The sequence below is a fragment of the Montipora capricornis genome, chromosome 1 (assembly GCF_036669925.1).
Source record: "Montipora capricornis isolate CH-2021 chromosome 1, ASM3666992v2, whole genome shotgun sequence".
NCBI lineage: Eukaryota > Metazoa > Cnidaria > Anthozoa > Scleractinia > Acroporidae > Montipora > Montipora capricornis.
The window spans coordinates 4680207-4692706 of NC_090883.1; the positions used below are offsets into that span (position 1 = coordinate 4680207).

At 38.2% G+C, this 12500-nt stretch overlaps 3 protein-coding genes and 1 pseudogene across 4 annotated transcripts in view; 2 read left to right on the forward strand and 2 right to left on the reverse strand.

The window, feature by feature from the left end:
- The first annotated feature begins 3280 nt into the window (after positions 1 to 3280).
- On the forward strand, positions 3281 to 5200 carry LOC138055114 (uncharacterized; annotated as a pseudogene).
- LOC138050984 (uncharacterized) lies at positions 5066 to 8933 on the reverse strand. Of its 2 annotated transcripts, XR_011132719.1 has the most exons (5): positions 8364 to 8933; positions 7631 to 7707; positions 7237 to 7368; positions 6630 to 7102; positions 5066 to 6451 (listed from the first exon to the last, which is right to left on the reverse strand). XR_011132719.1 is itself a non-coding variant. In XM_068897194.1 (4 exons), exons 1-4 carry the CDS (start codon positions 8818 to 8820, stop codon positions 6905 to 6907), a joined length of 864 nt encoding a protein of 287 aa, XP_068753295.1. In that variant the 5' UTR covers positions 8821 to 8933; the 3' UTR covers positions 6572 to 6904. The 2 variants fall into 2 exon arrangements, 1 of the variants encoding a protein (XP_068753295.1); XM_068897194.1 differs by lacking the exon at positions 5066 to 6451 and having other exon boundaries at positions 6572 to 7102.
- On the reverse strand, positions 8826 to 10834 carry LOC138055130 (uncharacterized). Its single transcript, XM_068901188.1, has 7 exons — positions 10596 to 10834; positions 10426 to 10508; positions 10199 to 10340; positions 9917 to 10003; positions 9433 to 9522; positions 8949 to 9310; positions 8826 to 8848 (listed from the first exon to the last, which is right to left on the reverse strand). Exons 1-7 carry the CDS (start codon positions 10832 to 10834, stop codon positions 8826 to 8828), a joined length of 1026 nt encoding a protein of 341 aa, XP_068757289.1.
- A 442-nt stretch (positions 10835 to 11276) lies between these two features.
- The window catches only part of LOC138055146 (uncharacterized), a 2585-nt gene continuing 1361 nt past the window's right edge, over positions 11277 to 12500 (forward strand). The window contains exon 1 of the mRNA XM_068901189.1: positions 11277 to 11505. Coding sequence (XP_068757290.1) covers positions 11277 to 11505 — 229 coding nt within the window. The remainder of the gene's footprint in view (positions 11506 to 12500) is intronic.

Genomic DNA, 12500 nt, shown 5'->3' on the forward strand with positions numbered 1-12500 from the left:
ACATAGATAATACCTCCCTGGACGCAATTGTTAGAGAAAGTTTGCGTGTGAATCCGAGAATTGGATTTAGATTGGTGCAAGGTGATGATTACTTAACTGATTAGAGTGTAATGTGAGCGTTAGCCCTACTAGTGGCCCACACAAGGACAGAGAAAAACTCTGACCAGGGGCTTGTTTCTCGAAAGTAATAATTACCGGGTCCGTTAACTTACGGGGAACGTTACTGGGAACTTTCCCAGTACTTTTCGGGGGCCGATAAAATAACCGGGAGTTACCAGGCCCTTGCGTGCACTTCACGCTCGTCATGAAAAGAAGGAGAATGACTTGGCACTAGATCTGTAGAGCTTGTAGCATCCAGTTTCCCAACCGAGCGCTGTGATGTAAGCAAAGGAGAAGTTCAAAGCGATCGATGACCTTCCATCGTTCCTTTTACACCTTCTGGCAGTGAAGGCGACTTTTTAAACCTCATTGGCAGGAGAAATTTTGCAAAGGGTGTTTAGATGGCAGGATTTTTTTTTATTCACGCTTTTTGTAAGCAACCCTTTTAGTTTGCTGGGAAGCAACGGTCTTTTGGAGTAATAGAAGCTCAGAATTACTTACAATTTCACAGCTTCATTTCTCCTTTTAAGTGAATGTATCACAAATCCACTAAATGTTAAAAACCCTTTGTTGGGAAGAGAGTGCAACCTGTAGAAAATGTTACAACGAGGTTAAGCGAAATAAAATTAAATTCTTGATCTCGAAGGCTTTGACTCAATACAAGTAGTAGATTGCAGCGTACAGTGAACCAGTGGAAGGAGGTATGTCTTTGAGTCATCGTTTGTATTGAATTCTCTTCAAGAACATCTGTTTTCAATTTTATCTCGACAGGTACGTTGGGTGGAATTCCGTCTTTATGAGACCAAAGGAGAATTCTTACCTCAGGTTCACTGCATTTAATTTATTTCAATTTTCATTGGCATATATATGCAAACACTCTCCAGATACACTATTTGAAAAAAAATCACGTTTATTTAATGAAACCAAAATAATATTCTTAATTACATAGTTATTTATCATAAGAGTATAGTAGATTTTAAAAGGGATCAATTAGTATCTAATCACTTATTAGTTTATGGGATAATTTTATCCTTGATTTATTGTGACTCCTTCAAGTCAAAGATACTTGGTGAACCCCTAGGTGGAAGTAAGATAATTATATTGTTAAATTTGTGGCACCTTTATTAAGAGGGTGACACTTCACTACAGAAGGACAATGGTTGCTAAGGAAGCTGTTTAGTCAAAGAGCCTTACAAAAAGGTTGCATGGATGGTTCTTTGAAGTACCGTATTTACCCACGGATAGGCCGCACTTTTTTCCCGGAAAAATGGGACCGAAATTAGGGATGCGGCCTATACGCAGGTACAAGCGTTTTGATACCTCATTAATATGCAAGAGATCTCATCGTCATACACTAAATTGGCGTGTTAATGTTCGCTTTCAATTGTTACTAACTTACAACACATACAACTAAACACTAAACCATTGTTTTTGTTAACAAAATATCCTTTAGCGTGAAATTGGTAAGTTTTCACACCTACTGTTTTTGATCTTCCATTAAATTATATTACTTGAAAAAATCGGTTCTAAAGATCTACTGCCTCTAAGAAATCGCTTGAAACGGGAAAATACGCTCTACCTCAAGATAGTGCTTGCTAGGAATATTTTACTGATGCGCTGAATGTTCTGGTGTTTGAAAATTTTCTACGTGAATGTTTGTTTACACTCGTGGCGACAATCACCTCTTGTTAATTATGCAGCGGTAGCGGCGCCACGAAATGAACATTTCGGCATCTGTTTTTGTCTGTGAATTACTTTAAAGCCTGCTATTTCACATTTTTATTTTTTTCTTTTGAGTTTATTATTCCAGTTAGTGAATATTTTATTTTCAACGAAACAAAGAAAGAAGCTCGCTGCTGTGAAATTAGCAAAGTAAGAAAGTAATATCACACGTGTGATAAACGATTTTGATTGTCAAGGATATTTGTTGATATGTTTTCAATTTGCATTGGTTTTCATCGAGAGCGTTTAAGTTTATTAGGCAATTAAAGCGGGATAAAAAAGGCAATATACAGTTTTTAGGAACAGTTTCATTAATGACTTTTATATTTTTTCCCTACTTATGGTTTTAAAACTACCGGACGATTTCAAACTCATCACATTACCCACACCTAGAACTGTTTGCGGAAATATTAACACATTACCTGCAGGTAATCGCCCAGAAATTACGGTAGCTGTTGTTGATTTCAAACTTCGCTTTATCTATCCGGGTACTCGACCTCAGTATTTTTTTTTCCCATAAAACCATTGAAAGTTTGGGGTGCAGCCTATCCGCGGGTAAATACGGTAACTCTTTCAATGGAAATCTGACATCACTTCAATAAAGGTGTATGTGCAACTAGTCCCAGTCCTCGGTCTCGAACTGTCCCATTAACATTTGTAAAGTGTTGCTTGGGATTTCTATTTGGGCAAAAAATGGAACTGATATTTTGAAAAGTGCATCAGAGGAGGGCCGTAAATCCATGCTACACTGATTTTGTGTTAGATTGTTTTTGTACTGTTGCATTAAAAATTTGTGAAAAACATAGTTTTTAGGCATTTTCTGTTTTGGCCATGTGATTTACCAAATATGGTTGTCAGTTGAATCAGTAGAAGAAATGTTAAATAGAACACACTTGGCAAAAAATGGTAACTGCAGAGTTAAAGAGACTCAAGAAATGAGTATTTGAAGGGGTTCGTAGCAACAGTTTGGTAGTAAGAGCCACCCCCCTTAAACCTGATTGTTTTCATGTGGCAATAATGACTTCAAAGCTGAATTAAATGTGCCGTCAGTATTTCAAACTGTGATAGCATCTTACAAGCTAAAAATGGGAAAATTGGAACTAGAAAGTGACATTTTGAAGGAGAAGCTGGTACCAATAATACTCAGTCATTCTAAAATCACATTTAAAGAACAGGGTTTGTTAAGCCATGATGAGTCCAGGTAATCTGGTGGAAAATTTGCAGTCTTAAGAAAAGATTGATTTTGTTGTATTCATTTTCATGACAGACGTCCTGTTGATCATAAACAAGACTGGCTCGATTCTAGAATACCCGTCTACTTAAAGGGACAGTGTCATGAGCTGCGCACGCGCATCGTCACTCGCTCTCGCGCTCTCGGAAAATGTCGGACGCCATTGTGGATTTGCCGGTAAGTGAAAATAATTGGCATGTATTTTGCATTCATGACTTTCATGTAAACGAGGTCGCTCAGAATTTTTGTATTTGTTCATTAGGAAGCATCTGCTACTCCTTCAACGGTTTGTAAATGCAAAAGTGCGTGTACTACAAAGCGCAAGGAGAACAGCAACCGAGGATGCCCTTGCAAAGGAAGAAATGTGCTTTGCAGCAATAACTGCAAATGTGGAACAAGGGATAAACCTTGCAGAAACAGAGTATGTTTACAGTCAGAAATTCCCTGAAGTTGCAGGCTGAATTGGCTCTAAATTTTCTTTGCTTTTTGACTTTTAGGAGTTACAGGATAATACATCTCAACCCGCTCAAAGAAGAGTGCGACCTAGACTCGATGGGTTTCGTCTATCGAGTGGCGGCGATGTTCCAAGTGAAGAGCAACAACGCATCAAAGAAAACAATGACGTGAAGGTAATCCATTCTCTCATCTCTTGTACAATCGGTGCATCTCGAGGGAAGTTGCTTTCGTGTGTACGAATACCTTCTTGCACTGCCACGTGTGTATTGTAAGTGCGAATTTTTTTCCACTGCGGCAACCAAAATCTCGTATATAATGTAGACCTTACTACACTCCAACTCCAGATAAGATCTGGAGAACTCCAGATTCAATCCAACTCCAGATTCAATCTTGTGTGGATAAATTTTGTACAGTGGGCAATTTTTAAATGTAGATACCTATTCTAAAAATTGAAATGTAAATAAGCTTCTTCTTTTACATATATTTATTACTATTTTAATTATTTACTATTTATTTATCTCCTAGTATAGTGTACTCTGTTTTAGGAGCATTTTCATTAAAGCATTTTCATTAAAGACAACATCATTCCTTACCTTGTGTAAATGAAATATTTTAGATTATGTGCTTGTGTTTCTTGCCTGCCTATCATTATTACTTCTCAGTTATTCTAGGCAGCCAGTGCTCTCCTATTTTATTTTTATTTCTCATAATGTATTTATTTAACTAGGCAAAGTGAGAGAAATAAACTTGTTGTTGTTGTTGTCAAGCCTGTTAGCTTTGTATGTGATAAAAATTTGTGGAAAATGTTTACCCACTAACCCTAACAAGTATTTGGTTTCAATTAAACATAACTTTAAAGTTATTGTTATTATGTTGGCCGGCATCCTTGTGATATAATTCAGCACAGTAATTACATTGCTTTTAAATGGTTTTAGGATTTTATTGCTACTCTTGATGAAGGGATGGTGAGGAAATTGGCTGTACGAAGTCTTCGCAGAGGAGTGGGGAGTATGGATTATATTCACACTCTCCTCATAATGGAGGATGACTTAGATGCAGAGGGCACAAACATGGTTGGGGAGGAAGACACCACCGAAACTGCACTTGCCAGCGCAACAACCACAGCAGTGGCTGAACCATCAGCTGGTGAAGTTGATCCTGGCCCGTCAGGGAGTGCCCCACTGGTCGAGTGGTGTGTATGTAGCCTGTGCAGGCCTATGCCACAAGCAATAGAAAATAAATGCTGCCAGCAAAGAAATTGCATAACAACATCTGCACGCTTTGGCAAATTATGTCTTGATCCTGATGTACTGCAACTGTGCATTCGTAATATGGGAGATATCAGGAATGATAGGGAGGACAACAGCACAAGAGCTTTCCGAAAAGCTTCTTATAGGCAATTTATATTGGCCAGACATGGGCACTTGGGGAGAGGGAACAGACGTGTGTGCCCTTCTTGTGTTGTGTTAAAAATAAGGGCACAGTTCCCATCACTCACTGGGGTTTATATGGGGTATAGGGAGCATTAAATTATTCGTTGGAAGTGGATTTCACTGTTTATTTAGAAGCTACAAGTCTATTCAGTGTTTAAGCAATGAAAACCAGCTGTTATTACATGTACTAGCTCTCATCATATATACACAATTGTTCAACTTCAAGCATTTTATGAAAATTTGTGCAGCTCATCCATAGAAATGCAGAAAAAAAATCAATTGGCCAGTATCCAGTTCTTATTACCTACAGTCCCACACTTATTCCAGTGAGTGACATGACAACCACTTGTACTTCTTTCCATTGAGCAGTTTTTCAGTTCGAATTTTCAGGATGAGTTTCCTTGGTGTATGTAACAGTAGCATGAATTTTTCATTGTTATAGTTCAACAATAATTATCTCTATTTATCTTTGGATTACCAAAATATAGATGCAAATGGTTACTGTATATGAATACATGTAGCTTCAACACAAGATTTTCTCCAGTTTTCTTTGGATTACATGTAAATAGATCCTAGTGACTGCTCTATATTTGAATAAAATAAATTGATAAGTAATGGTGAACTAGGTAGTAAAAATTATTTTACTCCCAGTAGCACAAAATAAAGAAAGAAATTATAATTTTATTCTCTCAGTGAAAGCTGCAACCATTGCCCTGGGAAATTTCTAACTGGTGCTCAAAACAAAACAAAAATTCTTTACTATTTTATATTTGAGAGTAGAAATCTGAAGTCTAATTCGAGTAGTTCCAAATGTGCTCAACGTTGAGCGTGAGTTGCAACTGATTAATGATATACTCTGGGAACAAGTAACTATTGTTGCAATGAATTATAATAATGTACATACAGATGTGAGTTATTTACTCTCATTGAGCACTGTGATCAATAGATGCATTGACACTTTTTTCTTTTAACGTTCAAAGTTGAACACTAGCTTTTTTGTAAAATGATCAACACTTACTTTCTCACCCAGATATGTTACAAATTTGTGAGAATTGAAGGCAAAAATGTTACACTAAATCAACAATTTGATAACATCAACCCTGTGTTTTAATGCTCCATAGGTGAAGTGTTGTTGTCTGTGTCCTCTGGATCATTATCCTTAGAGGGCAGACTAAATCTACTCCTCCTTTGCAACAATTCATTTGAGGATGGGGGAGGGTTAGCAGCAATAGTGGGTGCCAAAAGCCTAGGGTCACTTGCATTGAGTGACACATTACGTGTGACAATATCATTATCTGCCAATCTGCTATGTAAAATTCTAGCTATGAGGAGTGGGATGTACTCATAGGTCTTGAGAGCCTTGACAGTTCTCAAATCCCACTGCTTGGTCCGTTGATTATACTTCCGAGAGGTGATCTCGCTGCCTGACTTATTGGTGGCTGAAGCAAGACCTAGATGGAAGTTCCAGTCCATGGCTGCTAGGTACTTCCTAACCTTGTAAGCCCTGTAACTATACAAGCAAAATAATGATAATTTTAGCTAAGTGTCTTCCTAGTCGTGAAAGGAGACATCTCATGCACCTTACAGTTCAATTTTATGGAAACAACATGTTATAATCTAACATTGTTCCTATTTTTGTCAACCAGACATGACAATTATACATAACATACTATGGACTATGGACATACCTAAAGGGTGTTCTCTTTGGTGTGTACACTAGTGACAGGCTGTTGGCACATTCGATGTTGCCTGTGTGTCTGAGAAAAGTAAGAAAACAAATGGAAATGCAGCCAGCTTAAAATTTTATGGTGTGCTAGTTATACCAATGTGACATTTACCAAGGTAGCTTACTTTGAGTGAAACAATTGTGAAATACAACTGTACATGTATCTTATCTGCACGATTAATTGTTGAAACGGATTCATTATTTATTACAAAGTTTTGCCCTAAAGTAAGTAATGTGTTACCTGAACCTCACATAGTATTTGAAACTTTCAAGTAACTCCGGGTTTAAAATTATCTTTTGCAACTCTGCATAGTCATTGTCACGCCTATCAAACCAAGGTAGACTGGGGTTATGGACCTGGTCTTCGTGGTCGCATTTCCCAGACAACCAGACATGTGAATCACACACATGGTGTAGGAGGCCAATCCACTTATCCTTGTAGGAAAAAAATGAAATAAACAATCAATACATCATTAAAAGTATTAAACTGAACTGGCAACTCAAAGTTCATAGAATGAATGCAATAGACCAAACTGTAGACTGATCATAAGATAATGGGAGTTACTTACTTTCATCACCTTTAAAGCCTCTTCATCAGATGTGGATTCTGACTGCTTACACACACAGCAGCAATACCAGAAGTGCTTGATGATAGCATCTGACCAGGCTTTTATTTTACTCATGGACTTGGCTTGTCCTATCTGACAAAGTGCAATAATATTATGTAATTGAATTTATATGTTATCCAAACAACATTAGAGAAATTGTATAACCCACAGTAATCATTTAGGTTCTTGATGAAATTGGGTCTGTGCAAGTACACTGTAAAATATTGAACCTTCTTGCACCCCTCCCAAAGAGAAGCACTACAGTCACAGCTGTAGGGTATGACAATAATCCCTTCTTTTTTGTTTACATCAAGCTGTAAACTCGGTGATTTTACTGCAAATGCATACGGAGTACCTTGGCCAAGCATTTCCTGATGCTCTTGGACTTGTGCCAAACATCAAGGCTATGAAAGACTTCCCCAAACTCATTTGCTGTGTGAAAATAGCAACGTAAAAAATTAAGATAGGATTCTTACAAATTTTGCTACGTGCATCAAATTCTCATTTTTGCATCGATAATAATAGTAATTATCAATTACTCACCGAAGTGGAGGTAAATAGCCACCACTTTCACCGACACTGAGGTGAATAATTGTTTTAGTATATACCACACAGGCTGAATAACTAGCAGCCCAAAGAGTAACTTTCTTTGTGACAACATGCCGACAAAAGTCCTTTTGTTTTTCTTCGGCTGCTCGGAGGTGAATACTACTTGCCTAATCACCTCCAAGCTAGCCAATCAGTACGTGCGAAAAGCACTATTCACGTGTGTGGTATATACTACTACCACTACTGCTACTACTACTACTACTAATAATAATAATAATAATAACAACAACACTAACAAAAATAACAATACTAACAGTAATAGTAACAATAATACTAATAATAAAAGCTACCAATTATACTAATAGGTATAGCATATTTGATCTGCCTGTTTGATCTATCTCTGCCTGACAAACAAGATACTGGTAAAGTGTGTCTGTTACTAGAATAGTCAGTCTATTTATAAAACATTACATTACTCTATATTTTCTGTTTTGACTTACAACACAAGTAAGGATATCACAACAATAATGTTGACTTACCAATAAGCTTTTTAATGGAAGATGATGCATCAGTTGCCAACTCAACGACATTAAGTACATTTTTAAGCCTGGATAATGCATTTTTCAAAGCGTCCTTTTCCATGTTTGTAGATGCAAGGCCCACGTGACGCTTGTCCCTCACCTCAATTTCTAGGATGTAACTTGAGGTTATTTCCATCAGGAAATAACATAGGTTCTTGGCACTGAACCCAGGAGAGTCACATTGTCCATCTCCACCCACAACTACCTCAGAACCAGCAAACTCCTTCACCAACTCTTCACGCATCCAGGACCACCACTCCTCAACTGCTGGAAACAAATATAGTCGCTGCATACGATAGAAAGTTGAAGATGACAGAAAGGACAGGCCCATGAAGTCAGCCATTCGACTGACTTTGCTGAAATTGTTGCCTGACAGAAGGATTGCTGCTGCAGCCTGTAAGTTGTTGCTAAACATGCCATTTAACTCCTCAGATGAGGCAAACCTGAAGGTGTGTCCATCCTTGCACCATGTATTTACAACAAGTGTTGTTCCCACAAAGTGATGTTTGACCTGTAGGGCTTTGTCACAGTCAGGTGTCTTACAACTTCCCTCAAACAACTTTAGAAAAAGGTCTAGGGAGCAGATAAACGTTCTCTCTCTGGCAAGTTTAACCTCTTTACGAAACATGAAGAGGTCTTCACCTCTGCTTAGTTTGCGGTGAGGCCCACATTCTGGTCTATCCTCCACGCATGGAACATCTGGTCTGTCCTCCACACATGGAACATCTGGTCTGTCATCCACACATGAAACATCTGGTCTGTCATCCACACATGAAACATCTGGTCTATCCTCCACACATGGAATATCTTCTGTAGGCATCTCAACATCAGATTCCTCCACAAGAGTGCCCACATCTTCCATCAAACTTTCATCATCAGACGAATTGCTTTCAATGAAATTCAGACTGAAAGAGATCAAAAAAATAAATGTTACCTTAAAAAGTAAATAACAATTAATGAACAAAAGGTAGGGAAAAAATAATGGGAAGGTGTTTCAATTTTCACATTAAAATCTACATGTACTTACTCCATTTCCTCAGACTCAGCACCACTATCATCTGAAATGGAGTCATCAGCATTCAACTGTTGGATGGCAGAATTATATAGCTTCTTGTATCTGAACAAAACAAAACATTAACATAACTGTAGTCGTATTCAAACATTTAACTAAACAGTCAGTTTGTTCAATTAAGAAGATCTGTCCCCTCATTCAGCATCTCTTCCTGTATGATACATGTATAAAAGGTAAAACCAAACCCCAGAACTAGTTGTGATCTGGTGGACACTATTTGAGAAGGCTGTTATCATAAAACAATTCCAAAGGTAGGGATATCTATATAATGCTGTAACAAATTTTAAGCATTGTTTCTTGCAGTTACTAATAAACTGTTTTTACATGTACTTCATGTGCAAGAGATAATATAAATTCAAAATATATTATCAACATAAAAACATGGGTAACTGACTTGTTCTGTAAACTATTCAAAGTGCACTTCAACTTTATTTCATACCTCACAATTTCAGAAGAACTGTCTTCTGACTCCTCTGCTGATCCCTCATCGTCAGTAAAAAGTGAAGAGTTCAATTTCAAATTGGAACTGAAGACAGAAGTGAAATGAAATGTTATGGAATGAAATGAGTGCGACAGTCATGAAACTGTTTGTGTTTTGGCATGCACCCAGATAAACCAAACTCGTACTTGTATGTATACAATTTACAACACAGTACACACACAGACGGTAAGATATTAAAATAATAGTAAATTGATAGTAAGAACAAAAACACACGTTTACTTTTCATGAGGTGTGGTAAGGTTGTTAGCAGTGCTTCCATCGAGGGAACATTTGACTGGACTTTGTTCTTGACAACCAACGATCGGTGATTCAACAATACATGGCTCAACCGAAGGCTTCACAGGAGTTGAGGTCGGTGGCCCTGTAAAAGACACAATTTTTCTAAGTCCAAGCAGATGATGAATAAAATTGCTGCTCGTATGAAATAATACATTGACTACTCGCACCTTCAATTTCCACACCGACATCGACATGTTTTCGCGTCACATGAGAGATCGAACTAGAAAGGACGTCTACGCTTGATTCATCTCTGCAAACAAACGAGAGAAATCAAGTGGTAGTTCTTTTCTTCACTGGAAGGTAAATTAATCAACAGGAACACAGAAACGGAACTTACCTCCTACGAAATTCCAATGACAACAAATGCGCTGCGAAGGCGCTGTCAGTACAGGCTTCGTATCCTGCGTTAAATTTTGCCTGAAGCCACGATTTAAAAATGTTATTTTCAAGGTAAATACGTTTGCGACATCTCTCCCACTCCTTCTTCGCCTCTTTTGAATCGCGAAATATCCGCTTTCGACCTGAATTTTTCCTTTTTCCTCCGTGACCGCCGCCACCACCACTAGTCGACGCCATCTTGAAGTTGGCGACTGCACAAATTGAAAAATTCCGCCGGAACTTTTCAAGATTCGATCGGAAGCTCACGCATGCACAGCACATGACCCTGTCCCTTTAATTTGCATAGGAATAGCGTCTGTTATTATATGCCTAGTTCTTCAAAGGGCACCACTGCAAGAATACAATAGGGGCCGGGTATTCTAGAATCACTTCGTGTTACATTAGAACACTCGACCAATGGAAATGAAGCTGTGGAATTTTAGTTAGAACGAACGTTGCTAGGTAACTGAACGTCACGTGTCACGGGACACAAGGATAAAAAAATTACATGTTTTTGAGCCGAGCTGCGTTTTTTGGTCGTTCGAAATCGTTTCGCTTAAATCGAATTTCTTGGTTTAGGTGAATTAAACGGTATTTTTCATGGTCCTTCGAGACGGAGTAGAAAGTTTCAGTTTGTGAAATGGAAGATTCGTCGCGTTTACGCCGAAGAAGAGCGGCGAACAGGACCTTTGTAAACAAGACGCTTGAAAAGATTGACCAACAGCTGGAAGACTACACAGACGATAAATCAAAGAAGGCTAAGCTAAAGGCATTTCGTGATACTCTTAATGAGAAACTTGGGGTTTTAACCGAAGTGAATGAGAGGATCTTGGATCAGTTGGATGAAGATGATTTTGAGAAGGAAATCGGTGAGACAAGCGAACTAAAAATGACGATCCAGGCGAGAATTATAAACATCGAGCTACAACAAGTTGCAAAATTGTTGAGACACTTTCATTAAAAAACACCTTTTCTAGCTTCCAGTGCCCGCCGTATCTAGAATTTAAACCTTTCCCACTTCCTCTCCCCCCTCCCCCTTTCAATGTTGACTGCTTAAGTTCTCAACATTTTTTTGTCTTGCTAGCAACACTGATAAGGGGGGGAGGGGGCTACAGTGTGAGAGATAATAGGGAAATTAATTATGCCCCAAGAAGGTGAAGTGTCTCGACTATTTTTGCAACTTGTTGTCTGATTGATTGCAATACTTTTGGCAGTCCGGATTTGAATCCTATAGGGAAACGTTTCAACGTAGAAAAGCAGGAACTAAAGAAACAACCATTAAATATCGTATAAGCTCTGAAACATTTCAGAAGTTTGCATGCGAAGTGCAAAGCACATTGTACCAAACACGAAAGAATATTAATTATTGACATACGGTAGCATCGATTTTCGAGTGTTTGGACTTATCATCGCTAACAGAAGATTCCGTACCAAATACTAAAGCGAGCAAAGTATGTCGCACTGCAGATCTGATGCTCCGAAAGTTACACAGGGCTCGTATTATGTAACACAATACCATTTAGTGTGGTTCTTGGTGACGTCAAAGGGGATGGTGGCGTTACAGTTGAAAATCGTATCTTCGAGGAAACAGCACAATTCAACTAGTACTTTCTGTTCTAATCAATCGAATGCATTACCAGGTGATTCGTAATAAAGCTCACACAGTTAGAAATACTGTACATATCGTCTATTCCATTTACCAACGGTCTACCATCCAAGCACGGTCTACCATCGCAACAGCAAGAAATATGATATCATATTATTTTCTCAGTGAAAAGTTGTGGTAGACCGTGTAGACCGTTTCATATAAATGTCATAATGTGTAGCCGGTACAAATTTGTTCGCTTTTGTATCTCATTGTAAA

What these genes read in the sequence shown, in the direction of transcription:
- LOC138055130 (XM_068901188.1), bottom strand. Translation starts at nt 10,834, where the DNA reads ATGGCGTCGACTAGTGGTGGTGGCGGCGGTCACGGAGGAAAAAGGAAA. An exon ending in TCATTGGAATTTCGTAGGAG is followed by an intron (nt 10,509 to 10,595) that starts GTAAGTTCCGTT and finishes GTTTGTTTGCAG; the next exon opens with AGATGAATCAAGCGTAGACG. An exon ending in AGTTCTTCTGAAATTGTGAG is followed by an intron (nt 9,523 to 9,916) that starts GTATGAAATAAA and finishes TGTTTTGTTCAG; the next exon opens with ATACAAGAAGCTATATAATT.
- LOC138050984 (XM_068897194.1), bottom strand. Translation starts at nt 8,820, where the DNA reads ATGTTTAGCAACAACTTACAGGCTGCAGCAGCAATCCTTCTGTCAGGC. An exon ending in TTCCATTAAAAAGCTTATTG is followed by an intron (nt 7,708 to 8,363) that starts GTAAGTCAACAT and finishes ATTTTCACACAG; the next exon opens with CAAATGAGTTTGGGGAAGTC. An exon ending in TCAGGAAATGCTTGGCCAAG is followed by an intron (nt 7,369 to 7,630) that starts GTACTCCGTATG and finishes GCACTTTGTCAG; the next exon opens with ATAGGACAAGCCAAGTCCAT.